The following is a 23,272-nucleotide window of genomic DNA, read 5'->3' as shown; positions in this document are numbered from 1 at the left end:
TTTTTCTGTTGCTATTAACCCAATGTCAAGTTTTATAATAAGTTCCACTTCTTTTATTCGATGATCAATAATAAATAAATATTTTAGTAATTACAAAAGTTTGCTGAGCATTTATTTGCAGTTGTTTTTGTAAATGAGAACATCACACAACACATTGTAAGTAAGCATATTATATTTAGCTAAATACTAAGAATTATGAAAATAAATTACAAGGTATGATTTACTATTAAATATTAGCTATTTTTACTTTAATTTAGGTTAACCACATCTAAGTGAATATTTATTATGCCAAAGGCTAGTAATAATAAATTTTAGTTCAAGATACACAAAAATAAATAATGGTAATATTCTTTGATAAAGTGCTATGTGAGACCCTGAAATTAGTTGATGAGAGTGACGTCCCTTTCAGTTTTAGGTCGGCCTTGACCTTCCTTTTACCTTCCATCTCGAAATGGGTATGTTGTAGTGTATTGGCAGCGTGAATAAATCGCATACCATCTAGATATTTCATCATGTCTTAGGACTTTTCTCTACATGAGACGTGCTGCAGACATGTTAAATACTTAAATGATCAATAAAATTATGTAGTATTTGGTGTATATCAGATATTTTTTTAATAATGCACGTGAGCCGAAAACTTCTGGTGATCTATAAAACACAATGCAGTTGAATAATAACGTAAATGTAAATTCATCAGATCTGTAACTAAAGGAGAAATAGTGGTAGGTTGTCTTTGTCCAAAACATCGCATTTTGTATGGTTGATTTTAAGTCGATGTATTTAAGACTTAAAAAATTAAGTATTGGGAGACTGCAAAAAAATGGGCCAGTTCATATTTTCCCAGTTCCCCCCGAAAAGTTGACCTCCCCCCACCCCGTTTAATATCTGCTGGTCACCACAATGCGGAGCTATGAGTATTGATAACTGAGCCATTTATTTTGATAGATGTATGTGAAATTAAATAAAAAAAATACCCCAAACAAATGTTTCAATGTGAACACCACAAGACTTTAAAATACTCATTGTTTTTGTTTGTTTATTAGGTATCTCTCGAGATAAATGGCACAAGCGCCGAAAGACTGGAGGCCGCAAGGCTCAGATGCGCAAGAAGAGGAAGTTCGAACTGGGACGACCAGCAGCCATGACCAAGGTAAAAATTGAAGGTTTATTGTTTTTTGTGTTGGTGTCATATTTTAATTTTAACGGGACAATATTTCAAAATTGGAGGTCACAATATTTCAAAATTGGAGGTCACGAAGTCGGTTCACATGGTTTTTACCTAGGCAACCAATTGTTCAGTTACGTGAATTATATTTGCGTAACCTGTGGGTTAACTGATCAGTTACCTCATTGTTATGTTGAAATTATATTTTAAACATAATTTTTAGCTCAAACATAAAGTTAAAACATAATACAAAACAAAACATTTTATTAATCAGATTCTGTGATGCTTTCTAAAGTTAATTATATTGTGAAAGGACTAAATATCAGCCTCAGTACTGAAACAAAACGGATACACTTCCAGATTCCTTTTCTTTTTTTGCGGTGGCCAAGTTACTTTCACTTTATCAATAATTCTTCTATGCTACAGTGACGTTCCAAATGTTTGTTTTTTAAAGCTCATTATGCAATGTTTGTATTTTTCTACTTTATGACACTTTTGGATTTCTGTTTACGTTAAACCTGTTTTCAACATTTGTGAAATATTATATCTAATATATGTTCCTTTACAGATAAAATAACAGTAGATAATTTAGCCGCGCCACCCCCCTCCCAGCGGTCCATGCACACTTTTGTCTCAACTGAGCATTTAGTTTAGACTGGTTGCAAGTTACAACTGTTGCAATATAACATTGTACTACTGGTTTGACACATGAGTCGAGTGTCTAAAACATTCAGGGCTCGCGCTGTCGGTAGCCAAATTAGCCATTGGCTAATTAAAAAAAAAAAGGCTAATAAAATTTGCAAGTGGCTAAAATTTTGGCTAAGCCATTTTCTGTCTTCTGAAGTGAACAACGGTTACATAATCTATCCGACACATCAAACATAATAATAATAACAAATATTCAATTAGCATAATGGCGATCTCGCGACCGGTAACAAAAAAAATGGTGTCATGCAGAATTCAGCGTAGGCCTTATGTTTGCTTATTTTAATAATCACGGTTATTAATTTTAACGGCATGCATTCAACATGTATGACAGCAATGTCTGGAAGATCTGTAACTTGTTATTTTTACTTTGTAAAATCTTTGAACTAAAGTAATATAGACAAAGCGCGTCAATTTTAATACACATGCCAGTTCAGGGCCAAAAGACATGTAGGCTATCTCAAGGGCAGAGTTCAGCCAGACAGAGCGAAAACAAAACGTTCGCTAGACTGGTTTTTGTGCTTCACGTTAAACCAAATGGACATGACGAACACCAATCAAATAGTTCGCGCGAACGTTAGGAAGAACGGTCGTTGGCTGAACTAAGGACAGCCCTCGGCGCGAATATACGTCACGCTTCAGAATCATTCGACACCCGCGTGTCAAGAGATATCGTTGCGGACATTAAACAATACGATTACGCAAAAGTAAATCTTGATGTAAATTTGTAGAAAAACAATAGTTGTTCGCATCAATGAATACCTAACTGCAGTTTTTGTTTATTCCTATTTCTTTGTTAATTTCGTACCCATGGTCGAGAGCAGGCATGCAGATCGCTATCGCGGGAAATGAACGTGCAGTATTTATACAAATTGCAGTTAAATGTACACTGAATAAAAGTAGTTTACAATAATCATATTTGTCAGATAATTTTAGCTATAAATTTGTAAGACTGTGAGGTGACATTTAATAAGTTAGCTGGATTTAAAAAAGACCGTACATTTTAATTTTATTAACGGTTTTTTATTTTATATTTATTTTTTTATTAACTAAATGGAGTATACTGTGAAGTCGGTATTGTTAGCCGAGGTATTTTGCAAGCAGAAATCACAAGCATTTAACACAACGCTGAAATCAACAGCAACAACATGGCACAAATTCAGTGTTCTACACTCGGTTTTATAACTTACTCTTCTTTGGCTAGTGGACACATTTTTTTTACTCGCCCACAGTGTGACACTACTCATTTTGTATCATTTATGAATGTGTTGTAACCATCATAACATTATAGATGACTTATGCTGCTACTCTCGAGTGCCTAATAAACATAGGGGCTGAATAAGCATGGGGTCTGGAACATTTTCTAAAATCAATTAAAAGTAGGGTGCGGAATTAGCATAGGGTGTGGAAATTTAAAAAAACCCCAGTAAGAGTAGTGCTGAATTAGCATAGGGTCTGAAAATTTAGCTAAACTGTAAAAATTTACTAGTAATGAAATCAGTTTGGTTTGACGTAAAAATAAAAATAAGTTTTGGGAATAACAAAAATATACTATTGTTGTGTGTACATGTAATTTAGAAAACAAGCGGCTCAGAAATAAATAACTTGTAGTAAATTCCATAGTATGAAATAATGTGTTCACTATAAACATATGTTTCTATTGTCTAACTGTTACAACTGTGTCACTGTCACACACAATTAATTAAAACTGTAAGTCTGTTTGTACATTTAAATGAAATTATAATAATTAATGTGAGGCGAGATTGCAGCTTTGAAAAAAAATCCAAAAGTTCCATGCAAGAAAAGCAAAACAATCAGGGTGGATGACAGCTCGCTAGATTCATCTCCTATATTTAACACATGGTCAATTATAACAAAACGTAATTTCATCAACTTACTTTTTACCTGTATCATTCTTTATTTTTAAAGCATAGGTGGGGACATTTATGATGCCAGGGGCTGGCATGCATAAACCTCAGCTGAAGATTCACAAACAACTGTGGTCATCGGCCATGCCAGCTGTTAGCGGAACGCGCCGGAACTGGAATGCGGTTAGGGGATGTAACTCTGCTTAATTTTTCTCGCTAATTTCTAATAAACTATTTGCAAGTGAAAATAAAAAGGTTGAGTGGAATTTGTAATTAAAATGAGTGGAATTTGTAATGTAAAAAAAATATATATAAAGGAACTGTACTTTATCTACTCTAGTATACATAGCTTAACAAAAAGTCATATTTACCTTTAAGAATTCGGTACCCCCGTCTTCAATGTTTGGTGAAAAGATGAAGTGTTGAAGTGTAATTGATTAATTTATATAAAGTGCTTGCATAAACTGTTGCATTGAGTTACAGGCGAGCACTCAATCGAACGCATCCTAGGAATTTACCCAACCGAATAAAACCGAACCGAGCCGAGCGATAAAAACAAAATGGCGTCCAACAATGTTTGGAAACATGTGTTTACATTTTGTTGTAGAGTAACATACTTTGTTGTGCCTTAATGGTTCAAATGATCAGTTAAGCAGAATAACAATATGTATATTAATAAATAAATAAATATATTATCTGACCACAAAAGTTGGCATTTTATTTGACAACTCGGAAAATTGTAAATTCCTTTTAAGATTTGCAATTCCGTCTGCGATTCCATGATGGCGGAAAATCGGTACCCCTAATAGAGGCATTTGATAAATTAAGAATTGTAATAAGCATTGGGTGCCGAATTAGTGTAGGGGGTTACATTTTTTTTTAGATGTAATTAAATTTAGGGTGCTGAATAAGCGTAGACACCAACATTTTTTCCACAAATTTAATAAACGTAGGTGTACGTTTATTTGGCACTCGAGAGTAAATTAAATAAATAGCTTGAAACAGTGAAATTGTTTAGTTTTCACTCAATCATGAATCTGAAATGAGGACCATTTCAGAACTGATCGCATGAGGGAGGTGGGAGGGACTGTAATTATAATTCTATGCCTCATATGACTGCTATTTTTTTCCTACATATCCTACCGTTTAACTAAAATATTATTTTGTGGGTGGTGGATATACAAGAAAAAAATCTCCCCCCTCATTTGATTTATGCCAGCAACATGCTTGCTAATTTTTCTACAATAGGTATAGTGCATTGTGTCAGTATTATCGTCATGTTTTCACCAAATTACTAAAATCAACGATGAGTTCCGAACAGTACTGACAATTAATACGGAATTCACAGTGATCAATCGGACAACTTCGTAAGTAACGAAATGTTCCGACTGCACAATGATGTCAACAAATTTCATTTGTTTTCGCTGTTAGGACAAGGTTCGCACATGCTTGAAAAGGCATTGAATTTGAGGTGCCGTCTTGAAAAGGTCTTGAAACTGAAAATTGCCTTGAATATTGTAGTTTGGCCTTGAAAAGCCCTTGAATTTAGCAGATAATCATATGTAGTGAATTATGTATTTTAATAAACTTATTACTATTATTGATATACTTAAAAATAATAATCCACAAATAAACAGTTTTTAGCTATGGAAAATTACTTTAAAATCGATCACGGTATGAAATAGTTATTTCCCTTTGACAGTCAGTAATTTCCGTGCCGTAACATGCTGAAAGTATGTATGCAAATGGCGGCAATGTATTTTTACAACAACATGTAACTTGTAAGTAGGATCTTTGAAAAAGGTTTTTGCTGACTTGAAAAAGCCTTAAAAAGGCCTTGAATTTTAGTGGTGAGTGGCTGTATGAACCATGTAGGTCTGAACGCACATGGCAAATAATTTAATACTTAGACGTTTTTGGAATCATTCGCCATGCCAACATTTTGGTCGCATTGGCGACCATTTTGGTCGCAACGTAGAACACTGAAATTACAAAATTGTTTGGGGTGGGGAATTGTTGGGTCACTTAAAAAAAAAAAAAAACAAAAAACCAATTCAAATTAACAAAGATTGCTATTTAAAGAAATAATGAGCTCTATATTAAAAAAGCTCTAAAAAAATTATTTGGGGAAAAAGGAGAAAGAAAATAAACATCCACCCACCCCCATATTTCTGTATGTTAATTTAATGTCATAGGCCTTAGAAGTGGGGGTGGGTGTATGGGGTACTGACTTCAAACTCTGAAGATAATGCATAACCCCATCCCCATCGAAAAACTCGAAGAAAAATATATTAACTGCCCCTACCCCCATTGAGGTTTTGTTATTCCTATTTATTCCAGTCTGTACACAATTAGCTGAAAAAGATACATTTTCATATTCATATATAAATACTCTTATACAGTACTGCGTAAAACAAATTTGGCTAAAGCATTTTCAATATGGCTAATAAAAATTCCATTTGGCTAATATTTTGGCTACAGGTATTTTTGATCCAGGATGAGCCCTGAACATTTGTTGGAAACAATGGAATACTAGTCCAACTTTAGGTTCTTGAAATTGTACAATGCTCAACGTTATAATAAACTTCCTGTAATTATTAAGTTTGCCAGTTTTTATTTCTGAACGTCACCCAGAAAGAAAATGGGGAATGACTTTCGTATCCCCCCCCTCCCCTTAAATGTGGGGTATTGAATTAGCCATATCCACTGGGTATTGCATTAAACACTACAAATAACGTAGTGCTAGGCCTGGATTCGAACTCCAGACCATCAGGACTAGTAGAGTACTCCAACCACTCAACCACGCAGTGGATCAACAAGTGAAACTGCATTTTAATACTTAAAATCTCATGGGGTGTATTTTGACGGAATAAAACGAAGATTTAGTCACATAATGCCTCGTTCTGTCTTCTGTGCTATATTTCTTCCAAAAGCACCTTTGGGGAGGGAATTTTTCACAGAATGGTCAAAATTAATACATTTTTCAAAGGAAAAACAGCGATACTGGATTACGAAATATAAACAATATGTTGGTTTTATAGAACGAACTGTTTTAAAAGGTATTGTATATAACTATCGCTAACCCGAACCTTAAACTAATTATAAGGGATATTTCTTTAAAATTGTTAAGGAGGGGAAATAAGGACGACTTGCCGAAAAGGGGTAAGGGTTAAGAAAATCATACAGTAATGATAAAGAGTACTTAATTTTGTCAAAAGGTTAACTTTGCGAACAAATTTGGGTATGGTGCCATACCCATTTTACCCTCTGGCAGAAACCCTGAAGTCTCAACAGTTTTATAAGCAGGGGCCTGATGCTGAATTTCTGTACCCTGATTTTGTAGCACGGGGACAGATGATGATTACATTCATCACCATCTTTCGACTGAGATTGATGATGACAGCTTATTTCTGATGTCCTGAAGTTGTAACAAACATTTGGTGGTCAGAAAATTTTGCGAAATTATCTATTAAAACTTAACAAATTGCAGAAACAGGTTTTTTTGTAACAAAATACCAATTATTACATGAAATTATTTTGCCACATTAAAATAATATTTACCAAGTGCTTTTGAAATACGAAATAGGTGAATTTGGTGAGTGTCGGCACTAGCCGTGACAGAGTTTATATTTAAAGTTGAATTGCTGACATGTGAATGGAATGATGGTTTGTGTGAAATTTTATGCCTTGTAGCTGGGGGCATTTTTGACATTTGCACAAATGCATGGCTCAAAATAGGAAATAAAGTATGTTCTACTCTAAAAAAAATTTTTATTTAGTATAGAAGATGAACAGAAATAGTCAGACCTCGTCATACCGCCCTCTGCTATTCCGCCCTCTCCACTTATTGCCTAAAACATTTTTGAACACAGATATTCTGTATTTAAATATACATAAATTTATCCTGTTTTACGGCCATCTGCCAACATATTGGGTTACACATTCCTGTACGAAAACTGTAAAAAAAACCCGATATATCGCCATCGGGCAATCTCGTGTACCATATACTAATAGCTGACCATGTGTGTGTGCATATGCATATACATACACAGGTTATTTTCAGTCGACCACTTTACGCCGACACTCGCTCTAGCTAGACAGTTTTTTTACGCTACACAGTAAACCAAATTGCCACTTCTGGAACCAGTCAAAATAATTTGCAAGTGTTGGTGAAACGTTAGCTGTCTGAACTTGGATGTAGTCTGCCAATCACTGAAGTGTGACATATTGAGGTACCCCACCCTCCAAAATAACTTCATTAGCTCTTACAAATAAAAATAAGATTGTTTTGAAAATGTTATGTAATTCTAAAGAAATACCCCTCCCCCAAGTTTTATAACGTGTACCCTGTTTGAGCCTCTTTGGGCGTTTATTCATCAGTACTTTCAAGCGTATCAATCTGAATAAAAGGGGGCTGTAATATAGCATATTTTTTGTTATATATTCTGTAACACAATTAGGGTATTTTGGGGCCGGTACTGAGTTTTGGTGCACCTACCTTAGTGGAAATGACAACCTTACAGGAACGCCAACCAAATGAGTTGAGTACCGTATATCTTCGCCTATAAGTCGAATTTTTTTCACCCAAAAATTATTTTACAACTTGGGGGGGTCGACTTATAAGAGGGTAAAAAAATTTCACCAAAAAATATTACTGTTTTGGGGATTATTTTACAAGTTTTATTGTTGAAGTATGCCATATATTTATACTCAAATATGTTAATTTGACACATTTATTTTTTATAACCTATTTTTTTTTGGCATTAGAACGGTTTTGGTTATGCGAAAAGGCGTACGATCTCACTCACATGCCAAGACAACAGTCCACTTAGTTAAATTAACAGTCATCACTAATAGTAAAAATGTAAACAATACTAACTACCTGTTGCCTGAGTTTATTTTGAAATCTGGTCACTGGCATTAATGGTTGTTCAAACAATGTTTTGGCGGTGATTAACTTCATGAATATTACTGAGCTTTCCCTTAAAATAGACTGATCTCTGCAGTTCACTATCTAGAGCAATAGGGACACACATCATTTGGTACAAAAACCAGTGTACTTTCCAGAGTTATCCTCCTTACATGTATTAATATGGCGGAAAACGTGATACTTTCAGTTTTATCGTAGTGATCTGTTGTCAGTGTTTATAAATAAAGTCGTTGTCTGTGCACAAAACCATCTGTACAGTACTATACAGTAACAGTCAAACAGCTTTCACTCTCTACTAAGGGAATATTTCGTTTTGATGCTATGTAATAATGATAGTTTGATTGGAATAGTCTGATTATATTGCGATGTACACAACGTGAAAACCGAAGTTTGTAAAATAATTTTCTTTTGTTCAAATATTATTGTTCTCATGTGCTGAAAATAAGAAATATTTCAATATTTATAAGTAGTTTTTCATGGGTCGACTTATAAACGGGTCAATAAAAAAATATGTTTTCAGGGCTTGAAATTAGGGACTCGACTTATAGCCGAGATCGACTTACAGGCGAAGATATACGGTAATATAAATTAAGACTGATTATGGATAATAAATAGGATATCGAACTCGTGACCATTTCGAATCATGTTTATGTCCTTAATGAATACTTTTCATTGAAAAATGATTTCACTTGGGACATAAATGTGATACGAAATGGAAGCTTGTGTAATATCCTATAATTCTATGATGATTGGTAGACAGTTGTTGAGGTGAAAATTATTTCACGGGATCATTCTTGTCGGTCAGCTGGATGAAAAGTTTAATAATCTTCGAGTACCAGATGCTGAATTTCTGTACACTAATTTTGTACTGTATGGACAGATGATGATCAAATTTCATCACCATCTTTCGACTGAGATTGATGATGACACCGTATGTCTGATGTCCTTAAGTCCCAAGTTTAACAGCATGGAGACCCTAATCTACAAGTTTAATAAAAAAAAATAGTCGAAGTGAACCCATTGGGCCATTTCTCGTTCCAGCCAGTGCACCACAACTGGTATGTTAAAGGCTGTGGTATGTGTTGTCCTGTGTGTAATGGTGTATATAAAAGATCCCTTGCTACTAATGAAAAAATGTAGCAGGTTTTGTCTCGAAGACTGTGAAAATACCAAATGTTTGACATCCAATAGCTGATGATAAATAAATCCATGTGCTCTAGTGGTGTCGTTAAGTAAAACAAACTTTTACTTTTTTCAAGGACTAGAGAAGTTCATGCTCAGTTTTGATTTGATTTTAGGGGTGTTGAATTGATAATATAAAAAATTTTGTGTTGACTGGCCTCGAACTTGAGATTTTGATACGCATGGCAATTTAAAAATACAGCAATTTTGAGCCTGCCTACATCAATTTTAAAGCAGTAACCTTTGCACCAAATATAAAAAGCAAAAATTATCACTTTCAACTTGGCATCAATTATTTTTATAATGTAGTTGAGTGTTGCGACCTGGAACAAATGATGATTGAAACAAATCACCATCTTTCGACTGATCGCAGTGCTGAAGTTTTATTGTCTGATGTTCCAGGTAAGACAACAGTGCATCACATGTGGTTGAGAAAATTAATGTTTTGATTATTCATCGTAGCGGGATGTAGCCCAGTGGTAAAGCGTTCGCTTGATGCAGTCGGTCTAGGATTGATCCCCGTCGGTGGACCCATTGGGCTATTTCTCGTTCCAGTCAATACTCCACAACTGGTGTAACAAAGTCCGTGGTATGTACTGTCCTGTCTGTGGGATGGTGCATATAAAAGATCCCTTGCTGCTAATCGAAAAGAAACGAGCTCTCTCGGCCTACTAAAATGCAAACCTATACATAGCTCCCTGCCTTTTATTCTTTAGAACGACCATCAAATTGCGCCAAATTTCCTTCATCAAAATGCGCACCTATGGGACATTCCAAATTACATAGCACCATACCACCTTTCCTATGGTCGGACTGCTGGTGCAACCTTGCATCTGCCAGTGCAGGCAGTCCCCCCTCTACCCACCTAACACTTTCCTGTTCTGGATGGAAGGACCGGTACTTGTGCCCAGGACAGGCGTATCCTACAACAGCTTGCTCTGAATGTTTCATGTTAAACATTTTTCAAAGTTTCCAATCGAAAAGAGTAGCCCATGAAGTGGCGACAGCGGGTTTGCTATCTCAATATCTGTGTGGTCCTTAACCATGTGCCTGACGCCATATAACCAAATAAAATGTGTTGAGTGCGTCGTTAAATAAAACATTTCCTTCCTTCCTTTTTGATTATTCAGAAATTAACGTTTTCCACTATTTGCTCCAGAACGGTTCCACATTCTTCGCATAAAACTTTAAATATATGGTTTTGTCTGATGCTTTGCATACATGTACCGTTTAAATGGATTAATCAATCTACTCTAGTAGTGTGTCTAAACAATAAAAAGTTTAATCTTTTGAATGGAGCCTCCATTTTATATTATTGTGCAACCGTTATACTTGCATGTAGGACCAGTCTTGGTATTATATAACCTTGATTATATTAATATTTCCGTATTTTATTTTTGATAACCCACTTTCAATCTCGGATTACTGTAAACCTGTCTTGATTAGCGATATTTCTAGTCAATGATTGAAAATTGATTAACAACTAATGTTTAACGTTTAAAAATTTGGGTAGCGATCTCTGAAACTTGTGCTACGCGATACTGAACACGATGTTCCCTGCTTTTAAACTCGCCTTTTCAATAGGGGCAGAATAGGTGGTTAAATTTTTACTTTCTTTGTGTGGGAGAGAGAAAAACATTTGTTTCAGATGCTAAATGGTATTTAAAAAATGTAATAGTTCATCTCATCTCAACTTAAAATATTTATTCCATTTTCAGCTTGGACCTAAGCGAATTCACACAGTGCGAACTCGTGGTGGAAACAAGAAATACAGAGCCCTTAGACTCGACCAAGGCAATTTCTCCTGGGGCTCGGAAAGTGAGTTTAATTATTCTTTTAAAACACCAATAACCACAAACTAACCAGGGCAATTTCTCCTGGGGCTCGGAAAGTGAGTTTACTAAAATGACACCACAATTTAACCAAGGTTACACTTAACTAGTCGGTAAGAAAGGTTGTAAGGTCATACTAAAGCAAATCCTTTTTTTTTTTTGTCCCCATCTGCCCGATTTGTTTTCCTTTAGAGATGTTTGATGTTCGTTGTGCAATTTAGAAATTATTTTTGAGTATTTGTGTTTCATTGTTTTTAAAATAAAATTTCTAATTAACATTTGTGGTCCTTTATTGGGGGAGGGGGAGAGTGGTTGTACATGTCACAGCCAATAACTTACAAATTGCACATCTATGTGAACATTATAGAACATTCTACCGGCCTCGGTGGTTAGGTCATCGGTCTACAGGCTAGTAGGTACTGGGTTCGGATCCCAGTCGAGGCATGGGATTTTTTTTATCCAAATACCGACTCCAAACCCTGAGTGAGTGCTCCGCAAGGCTCAATCGGTAGGCGTAAACCACTTGCAACTGACCAGTGATCCATAACTGGTTCAGCAAAGGCCATGGTTTGTGCTATCCTGCCTGTGGGAAGCGCAAATAAAAGATCCCTTGCTACTAATCGGAAAGAGTAGCCCATGTAGTGGCGACGGAGGGTTTCCTCTCAAATTCTGTGTGGTCCTTAACCATATGTCTGACGCCATATAACCGTAAATAAAATGTGTAGAGCGTCGTTAAATAAAACATTTCTTTCTTTTTTTAAAACATTCTTGCTGCATATTGGGTAGAAGTACGGTTTTTCTCTTTCAACCATATATGTGTATAGTTTATTTCAACCATGTGTCAAAATCTCAATGTAAGATTTGCTGAGGTGTTGTTAAACTGAAATTCTTTTTTATAAATTTGTCTTGCAGGTGTGACGAGGAAGACACGTATCATTGACGTCGTCTACAACGCCAGCAACAACGAGCTTGTGCGAACTAAGACACTCGTCAAGGGCTGCATCATTCAGGTGGACTCCACCCCGTTCCGACAGTGGTACGAGTCGCACTATGCCACACACCTCGGACGAAAGAAGGGAGTCAAGCTGGTATGTTTACATTTCAATGTCTGCCAAAATTGTTTTTCGCCATGTCCCAACAGTTTAAAAGTTTAGTTTTTTTGTGGACACCCATTAGAGCACATTGATTATTAATTCATAAATGGCGGTTGATGTCAAACATTTCAATTTGACATTAGTCCCAGAGGAAACCCGTTACATTTTTCCATTAGTAGCAAGGGATCTTTTATGTGCACCATCCCACAGACAAGATAGCACATACCACAGCCTTTGATATACCATTTGTGGTGCACTGGCTGGAATGAAAAATAGCTCAGTGGGCTCACCGACATGGATGGATCCCTCACTGACTGACTGCATCAGGTGGACACTTTACCACCAAAGTATGTCCTGCTCCCTCGAAGGTTCATGGCATATACTAACCTGCTTAATGGATATTTGCATATAAAAATATCTCTGCTGCTTTTACCGGCTTTAATTTCCTCTTTTCTTTAACCATGTTTAAAAATAACTGTCAAGAGGCAGACCCAAGCTAGGGACCAGAGGGACCTGTACCCCACTAAATATATTGGTCTCTCTCCTCGCCCCTCAGTTTGTGTCCATTGAAGTGCCCTTTTCACAGGTTGTTCAATGTGCTCTCCACCCCCACGACCGGCGGCGTGGCAGGCCATCGGTCTACAGGCTGGTAGGTACTGGGTTCGGATCCCAGTCGAGGCATGGGATTTTTAATCCAGATACCGACTCCAAACTCTGAGTGAGTGTTCCGCAAGGCCCAGTGGGTAGGTGTAAACCACTTGCACCGACCAGTGATCCATAACTGGTTCAACAAAGGCCATGGTTTGTGCTATCCTGCCTGTGGGACGCGCAAATAAAAGATCCCTTGCTGCCAATCGGAAGAGTAGCCCATGTAGTGGCGACAGCGGGTTTCCTCTCAAAATCTGTGTGGTCCTGAACCATATGTCTGACGCCATATAACCGTAAATAAAATGTGTTGAGTGCGTCGTTAAATAGAAATATTTTCTGGATCCACACCCAAACAGCCATAGTTTAAAATGTGCTGATGTGTAGTTAACCAAATATTTCCTATCCTTTCCTTTAGTCTGACCAAGAAGAAGATTTGATCAACAAGAAACGATCGAAGAAAACACAGAAGAAATATGATGAGCGGAAGAAAACGGCGAAAGTAGAACAGGCTCTGGAAGATCAATTTGCTACAGGGAAAGTCATAGGTAATCGTTTACGACTTACATAGCGGATATTTATTTCAAGGCCATCAGTTCTCTGTGGATTGGCAGATTTAGTTTTTTCTTCTGTAGTCAGTTTAGGGATCTGGACTTCATTCCTAAAATACCAATAATGTCTTGCCAGGAATGCATCATTATAAGGAAGTTTACAGTAAAAAAAACTGGTTACACTCATGTCACCTTGGTCTGCGCGGCACAAAAGTCTGGGCACGTCAATTACGTTACATTACGCCTTGAAACAAGTGTTGGGGTATGTTTGTAAACAACGTTAATTTAATTCATAAAACAATGGTTAAAACAACACATCTTGATTGTGAATATATGTATAAAACTGATCGATAGCATTTTGATTGAAAAAAAAACCCTCTGAATTAATGCACTAAAAATATACTTTGCCAGCCTCGATCAATGTGTTTTTGTATCACCTGTCAACACTTCACATGTCTGTCAATGCTGTAATGATCAACCTTGTATATCAACTTACACAAGTTTACATAGAAGCTTAAGTACATACCTTATTGTAATTTATGAATCCATAAATGAAATAAATGTTTTATTTTATCTGTTAACGTAAACATCCAAGCATACTTTGAATTTCCCTCGGAGTGACATAATGCAAAATGGCTGCACACAGATTTTGAAGCCTGCACTTAACAGCATGGCCTATTTTAGCTATAGTCTTTCAAAATTATCATTTATTGTCCTATATATCTTAACAAACACTATTTGTGCTCATTTTACACAGTTAATAACAGAAAATGTTTGTTGAATAATGATAAAAAAAAATTGATATCGGCTTTTTATATATTGTCATTTTGTGTTGTCCAAACTAAGGATCATGGAACACCATTTATATTTGTCCAATTTGTATAATCTAAATTTTTCTGAAACAGACTATAACAGGAAGTGTTTGTTATTTAGAACTTGCAAAAAATCGGATTCATTATTTGTTTGCTATTTCTGTAAAAAATTTAGCGACAGAAGTGTTGTTTTGCTGCGCAGACTCATGTGCCATCATGCAGGCCAGTAAATACAGGGGGGTCCCACTAAAAATGCACTCGTTACTTGAGTTTAAAAAACATTAAAATTAAAATAACTTTCATTAGCAACACACGTTCATTGGTCCATTGTACTGTGGTGGTGAAACAAATATTTTTAAAGAAAGATTTTAACTTAAAAATATAACACTTGTAAATGCTTAGGTGCGCAGACTTAGGTGCCACCAGTGTACTTATTTTTCCCTTACAGAACTGCCCTTCCCTTAACATCTCTCTGCTTAGCTGCAACTTGCAGATCGCAAAGCTGCTTTTTTCTTCTTTTTTCTCATTTTTTGTGGTAACTTTTCCTTTGATGGCCTTTTCTTCATGGAAGTTTTGGCTCTTTCATCGTTTTCTGTAATTTTGGAGAGTATTATAATGTTTTGGCACTTCAAAAACATGTTATTATATCATACAAACAATAATAACAACACAAAAGAAGGAAAGAGAGAGAACTTGTTTTAGTTTTATTACAAACTGTTGTAATTAAATTATAATTATTATGTTGGCATGAGACCCACACAATCAAACATCTTGAATGTTTTACCAAGGCTGGGTTTTGGAATGAATACGGTGTTTTTATGGCCGTATGAAGAGGAATTAAAAAAAGCATACTACGGTGACAGCAATCTGTACAAACAATATTCAAATCACTAAAGAAATAAACAACACAATCCCTATTGACCATCACTAATTAATTATTTAACAGATAATAACGATAACAACAATATTAAACCATACAAAGTAAATAACTATAATAACGTACTAGAATATTGTGTGAATATCGTACAATAAAGTGAGCTAGTATCATTCGTTAATGTGAGCCAATGTCAAACGGGGAACTAATTACAAAACCTGACTGTTTAGAAATCTACACACTCGGATGGCAGATTAAAAGTTTATCCAATAAATACCGTTAGATTTTGGAACAAGTTAATAATAAGTGACTGAACACCCACACGTACACAGGCAGTGATAGCTGTTGACATCATTCGCAGTGAGGATTGGGTGTTTGGTATAGTAGACTCGGTATATTCTGCAAGAAACGAAAACGTTCCAACACAATGTAACTTCGAAAAAAAACTCGTAAACAAAATCTTTCTGCGAAACATAGCGTAATGGAATGTGACGAGTTGTTCTGATTGAACTAAATGGAAAGTAAAGACGGACTTGGCAGAGGTGTTCCGATTGAACATACGAATACATTTACGTGGCCGAGGCTTTCTGAATACATAATCTAAAACTGGCCGAGGCATTCTGAATGGGATAAGACTGGGGAAATGGTCACTATTATGTCCTATATGGTTTGTTTTCTCCGATACTAATAGGAAACCAGTTGAAAACAATAAATAAAAAATAACTTTCAGATCTCTTACAAACATTAGTTATTTGCATTTTGATACATAATACAATCTGCTAAATTTTTCAGTCGCCAGGCGGGCAATACGTGATGCGGTTTTGACTTTCCAGACACTATTTTGACTCGCCATGGGCAATTGGGCGACCGTTAAATGCACACCCTGGTTGACATTTCAAAATAGTCCATGGGGAATTGGCAATGGCTGGTGTATTTTCCTCTATCTGTGCACTCAACACCATATAATTGTAATTAAAAATGTTTCGAGTGTTCTGTTCAACAAAACTGGCTAAATTTACAAAACCTGCTATTCTTAAAAACAGGTGTTTAAGCATTGTAAATGTGTTTAGTTACACGTGTGTGAGATTTATCCCAGTCTTTGTAAATTCGTCCCAATATTTCTCTCTTCTACAGAAGCAGGATGATGATTTATTGTTTAGAGGTCTCTGGCTTAGCCGTTTTGGCAACAAGCCTTTTCCAAGGACACAATTTGTCGTAGTGCTGACTGCTTCTGTAAACATAGTTTATGTGCCGCCTATCGCTTATTGCGGATTAAAAGTTGAATTTGGCGAATAACATTTCATTAAAAATTTGCCAGAAAGCTAAAATTGCATTTCATTCATAGATCTACTGTGGTTTGAAAAGAAAGAAAGAAAAAAAGAAGAAATTAACCAAAAAACAAGAAACGTTTTTGACTAGTTTAAACTTAAGTTTGGGTAAAGACTCGCCACAGTGCCAAACACTGTTATTACAAAATGTTTCATGACTTTATCTAACACCCAGTGGTAAATTTTTTTGTGTTGGGCTGTCATTAAATAATTCGTTATCCATTGTCATCCAAAGTAACTTTTAAAAAACCCAAATTATAATCCAAGGATACCATGACGTAGTTGCACTTGCTTCATTACAACTTATTGTTATAAACGGCACTGTGTTGGATGGATGTTAAGAAATATTTCCAGTTAGATGTACATGGTAGATAGCTGTGTAATGAACATTTTAGTGTAAGGTGGGATGATGACATTAAAACTATTGGAGGAAATCTATATGCCGTTCCGGCAGTTTCACGGTTTCCAAGGATACCAAGTCATAGTTACTCTGACTTCCTTACAACTTATTGTTTGTAGCATCTTTTGGTCCACTATTAGAGGAAATCTTTATGCCATTTTGGTAGTTCACGATTTTCAAGGATACCATGTCATTGTTACACCGACTTCCTTATTGTTTGTAGCACAGGCTTCGGGGGGGTGGGGGGGGGGGGAAATTGCGAGAATGATGGTTTCATTGGCACGTCATTCATGCATATCTAATTTAGCATAACCTATTTTCCCGTTTGCCCATTAAATTTAGGACATTATTTACATGGTCATAACAGGTTGAATAAAAAGGAAAATGGGTTACCTGAATTTATTTTTACGTAACCGATAAATGGTTTATGCAAATATTCAATTCTCACTAAACCAAATAACTTACGGCTGGTTCAAAGTTCAAGGTGCAACAAACTTTTGATCGAGAAGTTAACTCCACAAGTCCTGTAATTGGTTATAAATGCGTGTTAATTGTAACAAAATATGATTTTCATCTTTTGGTCCACTATTGGAGGAAGTGCAGTGGTGGTTTTTTAATAGATATTTTGTTTTAACTGAAGACTTTTTTTCCTGAACCATTTGCCTATTTCTCATGTGGTGGCAGCGGGTTTCCTCTCAAATTATTTTGGTGGTCCTTGGCTGTATGTTTGCAAACATATAGGGACAAATTTACAAAGCCTGTTTTAGACTTGCCAACATGTAACTACGTACATTTACAATGCTAAAACACCTGCTTTTAAGAAAAACGGACCCATAATGTCCAATTGAATCAAACATTCCTTCTTTTTTCCTAAACAAAGTAACGACACGGAATGGTGGTGTGGTGTCTTTATTGGGAGTGATGTGGAGGGACGTAGCCCAGTGGTAGAGCGCTCGCTCGATGCGTGGTTGGTCTGGGATCAATCCCCGTCGGTGGGCTATTTCTCGTTCCAGCCAGTGCACCACGACTGGTATATCAAAGGCCATGGTATGTACTATCCTGTCTGTGGGATGGTGCATATAAAAGATCCCTTGCTGCTAATCGAAAAGAGTAGCCCATGAAGTGGCGACAGCGGGTTTCCTCTCTCAATATCTGTGTGGTCCTTAACCATATGTCTGATGCCATATAACCGTAAAATAAAATGTGTTGAGTGCGTCGTTAAATAAAACATTCTTTCTTCCTTTCATTTGGGACATAGCCCAGTGGTAAAGCACTCGCTTGCTTCGCGGGGTTCATTGTGGTCCAGTGGTGTCGTCAGATAAAACGAGAAATTTAAATAAGCTCTGTTGTAAGGTGGGATGATGATATTAAACTACTGGAGGAAATCTTTATGCCGTTTCGGCAGTTTCATGGTTTCCAAGGATACCAAGTCATAGTTACTCTGACTTCCTTACAGCATGTTAAATTAATTGACAGTAGGTTTTACCAATGTTTTTTTTTTATTTTTTTTTAATTTTTTTTTTTGCAACAGGATAAAAATTGTTGAGCCTTTGAGGGGAATTTTTGTGTGTGTGTGTGTGTGCTTGTTTATTGCAAGACATAGCCATTAGTAAAGCACTCGCTTGATGCATGGTAGGTGTGGGATCGATCCCCACCTTTGGGGCCCATTTGGCTATTTCTTGTTCCAGCCAGTGCACCACGACTGGTATATCAATGGATGTGGTATGTGCTATCCTGTCTGTGAGATACTGCAAATAAAAGATCCCTTGCTATTAATGGGAAAATGTAGAGGGTTTCCTCGATACTGTGTCAAAATGTAAATCAAAATCAATGTTGCTGTAGGGACGGGACGTAACCCAGAAGTAAAGCGTTCGCTTGATGCGCGGTCGGTCTAGGATCGATCCCTGTCGGTGGTCCCATTGGGCTATTTCTCGTTCCAGCCAGTGTTCCACAACTGGTGCAACAAAGGCCGTGTGTCTTGTGATGTCATAATTTAGCACCACGAGTTGATAAAAGTATGAAATCAACGAGTGCCGATAAATTATGATATCACAAGATACGAGGAGGCGGTATTCTTTTTATCATCCATTATCATTATTTTCATTTGCGACAATTGTAAACAATGTCAGTAATATGGGTTGAATGTCACTATATTTGGCAGTGGTAGACTCGTAAACTAGCAGAACGATAGTGGCGTGACGTCACTAATGATGGTTTAACTTTTAGCGCTGAAACGTGCACAGTGACGTAACAAAATAATGTCTTGTGATTTAATTGAAATTTGACCAATCAAATTATAAGAAGTGATATCTCCTGGGAGAATATAGCAGGAGATGCCGCAAATTATAGTGCCAGCGATATCTCCTACAAAAGCCTTTAATGAGTGATAACATTAAATACATTTGTGTGATTAGAATGTCATTTTGTGTTTCTGGCCAAAGACAGGTATGAAATAACCGATACTTAAAATTCAGTTCAGTGTACTACTACTACTATTATTCAAACCAAAAAACCATTGAATATACCGTATATTGCCGTGTATTAGCCGTCTCCTTGGATAAGCCGACCTGTTAGTTTGACCTAAATATCTAGTACAAAATCATCGGCTTTGTGTATACGCCGAAGTCATCTTTTTTCCACCTTTATGTTGTATCGATTTCAATAATACTGTCAACAAATAGACTTGTGCTTTTCATGTTCATTATATTTGTTTTCCCTTTAATTATTACAAAAACGGTAATCGCGATCGCAGTCAATGCGGCAATGCTAACATCTAACATGCCGTGAAAATTAATTTAGAACTGATAAAGCGTAACAGAAAAATAAATAATTCAAGCTGTAACAACATATCACTGCACACGAGTAATTAATTTATTCACTGGACAGCAAAAAGTAAAATCATTGAGGCACGTTTAATCCCCCACCACACACACACAGAAACAAAAGATCATGCTGTCCGTGACTGCAGCTGGTTCACTGTATATGGTATGGTCATGTGACAATAGTGGGAGTAATTATTGTCCTGAAATTCATGTTATGTTTTTTCAGTCGGTGATGTTAATAATGAGCTTAATTTATTTATGGCATTACTTTACAGTTTAATGCACCCTCCCAACAAAACAATAATATTAGAAATATAATACTTGTTTCAAGAAAAAACACTGTTTTGTATCTTAAATTTGCTATATGAAAGACTGGTCCCAGCACAGGTCAAACAAAGATGACGGACAGTTGGAAAGAATGTGTTTTTACTATTGAAATCACAATAAAACAAGTAATTTTTTATTATTATTCATCAAACTTATAATGCATTCCAGAACAAAAAACTTTATAATATTGCATGATGGGGTGTTTTATTTATACTGTGCACAAATTATTGTTACTTAATCTCTGAAAGGCTAAGGGTCTGATCAAAATTTATAAGTCATGGTTGGGAGTATTTTCCATCAGAATTTTATGCTCCAATTTGTTGCCTCCGTGTCAGGGGTGGGGAAAAGCCCTTTTCTCCCGGTCTGGGACCGATTCTCGATCTCTTAGACCGAAATTATTTTTTAAAAACGTGTGTTTGCCGGTCCCACTTTTGTCATTCTTGTCGGTCCGAAGCACCTGTCCATTTCTATTATTGGAACAAATTCTTATCCGTCAAGTGGACCGGCCTGCCCAGACATCGGTATCTCATGCATGATTTAAAATAATAAATAAATAGTAGTCAATATGGCTAGTGGCAAGACGTCTGTGATTTTGAAATCTGCCGAAGTATATATTATCGTCAGTCACTGAAGTCGGACCTACAGTAGTGTCCATCCACAACCACTAGACATTAATTTTGTCAAAGTTGCTGAGCCGGTCAAGAGATTAAACAGACGTTAACAATAACACCATTCTTGGTGAGAGAGCCATCAACGTATTACACTCCAATTAAAACAAAGGACCCAGAGTTTGCAACTGGTGGTTACAATCAACACCTGTCAACACCTACGTACGGAGCTTTGTCGGGTCGACTCGTCGAGTGTCCCAGTCCGAAGCAAGAGACTTTTGTGCAATACAAACTGCTTGAAATAGCATAAAATATACTGAAATAATCTATAAATGTATTTATTGTTGACTGTTCAATGTAGTCTATCCAATAATTATAAAGGATTTTAAAATTAACAAAAGGTTTCCACTTTTTTGTTAACAAGTGGGAGTAAGCAGAACAGCTACATGTACTGGTTATCGCAAGAGCCAATAGAGGTCAAATTTCATCCAATCAGTGATGACGTTATTAATCTCTTTGTCTAAACATGTGCTAGCTCAGGCTGTCAAACGCTTCAACGGTGCGATCTTTTATTAATTTTCAGGACACAGTGCTGAATACTCGTACTTTTTATACGTATATGGGATTTAAATTCATAACTTTTGTTCCTTTTTTATAATATTTATTCCATTATGTAAAATATATACAATTTGTGGGGTGTTTTTTAGTTTTTTTTCACTGATGTGATAAAAAAAGAGGTTTTTTTATTCCTTTCTTTTTTCCCCCTCTCCCCCCTCCGTTAATGATGACATCAAGCGGGACCGATTGACAATTTTATTTTTCCCCACCCCTGCTCCGTGTATAAGCCGACTCTCTTCTTTTGGAAGGTATTTCTAGACTTCAAAAGTTGGCTAATACACGGCAATATACGGTAGATACTAATGTTCTCAAGAAAAATTATATATTTTGTAATAATATGCTGGTATTACTATTAATTTGACGATTTTATTATTTAAAAAAGACTTATCTTATGTATATTTTTTTTAAAGGATTTTGCTAGAATCGTAAAACTGATGTAATATAGATACTTATGAAATCCATTTCATAATCATACGTCCGACACAAAATGCATGATTCTCAGAAACACAAGATTTCTTCTGAATTCACAGCCTGAATATGTAATTTTAAGTCTTTAAAAGGGGTACATGTTCAAAATGAAACGAAAAACCCGCAAGACAGTCTCTTTTAAATGGATACTGGCATGGATTTAAGGACCTTATTTCTCTAAAAATGGATAATTAAAAATTACATTAATTGTTGGAAATCAAATCTACTTGTTGCATCACCGTAACTGAACCACAATGGAGTGAAATCCATGTCAACCCTCTGGGCAATTTTAGTTTTTGAATTGTGGACCATTGCCATAATTCAATTATGTTTACAAAATATTGTTAATCAATGGAGTATGGTGGTTATGAAGATGGTTGAATAAAGTACATTTAGGGACAAACCAAATTATTTTTATTCAGGTAATACTTTGTTAGATCATTAAATAGGTCGGTGGTCTGTGACAGTATGCCTTTAATTCAATTAATACTTCTCTTGCAGTGAAGACATCATCACGTCCAGGTCAGTGTGGGAGATGCGACGGCTACATTCTGGAGGGCAAGGAACTCGAGTTCTACCTGAGGAAGTTGAAGACGAGGAAGGGGAAATAAACCATTGGACATGTGAACGTGGACTCGTAGAAATAAATATATACATGTCTCTGTTGTTCATCATGTGTCTCTTCAAGCGGGCGGGGCGGGACATAGCCCAATGGGTTTCCTCTCTACTATATATCTGTGTGGTCCTTAACCATATGTCTGACGCCATGTAACTGTAAATAAAATGTGTTGAGTGCGTCGTTAAATAAAATTGAGAGGGGTGGGACATAGCCCAGTGGTAAATTCAATTGAGAGGGGCGGGACATAGCCCAGTGGTAATTCAATTTGAGAGGGGTGAGACATAGCCCAGTGGTAAATTCAATTTGAGAGGGGCGAGACAAAGCCCAGTGGTAAATTCAATTGAGAGGGGCGGGACATAACCCAGTGGTAAATTCAATTGAGAGGGATGGGACATAGCCTAGTTGTAAAGCATTCGCTTGATAC

The 23,272-nt window shown here is 36.4% G+C and overlaps 1 protein-coding gene across 1 annotated transcript; it reads left to right on the top strand.

Moving 5' to 3' along the window:
• Nucleotides 1–415: 415 nt before the first annotated feature.
• Nucleotides 416–22,889, top strand: LOC121377117 (40S ribosomal protein S8-like). The gene is made up of 6 exons (XM_041505002.1): nt 416–455; nt 1,044–1,150; nt 11,569–11,668; nt 12,595–12,770; nt 13,840–13,969; nt 22,731–22,889. The coding sequence occupies exons 1-6, from the start codon at nt 452–454 to the stop codon at nt 22,838–22,840; spliced, it is 627 nt and encodes a 208-aa protein (XP_041360936.1). The 5' UTR covers nt 416–451; the 3' UTR covers nt 22,841–22,889.
• The last annotated feature ends 383 nt before the right edge of the window (nt 22,890–23,272 follow it).

The sequence above is a fragment of the Gigantopelta aegis genome, chromosome 7, assembly GCF_016097555.1.
Source record: "Gigantopelta aegis isolate Gae_Host chromosome 7, Gae_host_genome, whole genome shotgun sequence".
Classification (NCBI taxonomy): Eukaryota; Metazoa; Mollusca; class Gastropoda; order Neomphalida; family Peltospiridae; genus Gigantopelta; species Gigantopelta aegis.
This window is presented reverse-complemented; position numbering and strand designations above follow the sequence as displayed.

Bases quoted from the DNA above. Each gene is read 5' to 3' on its own strand.
- LOC121377117 (XM_041505002.1), top strand. The intron at 11,669-12,594 runs GTGAGTTTAATT...TTTGTCTTGCAG, and splicing joins TTTCTCCTGGGGCTCGGAAA to GTGTGACGAGGAAGACACGT. The intron at 13,970-22,730 runs GTAATCGTTTAC...CTTCTCTTGCAG, and splicing joins TGCTACAGGGAAAGTCATAG to TGAAGACATCATCACGTCCA.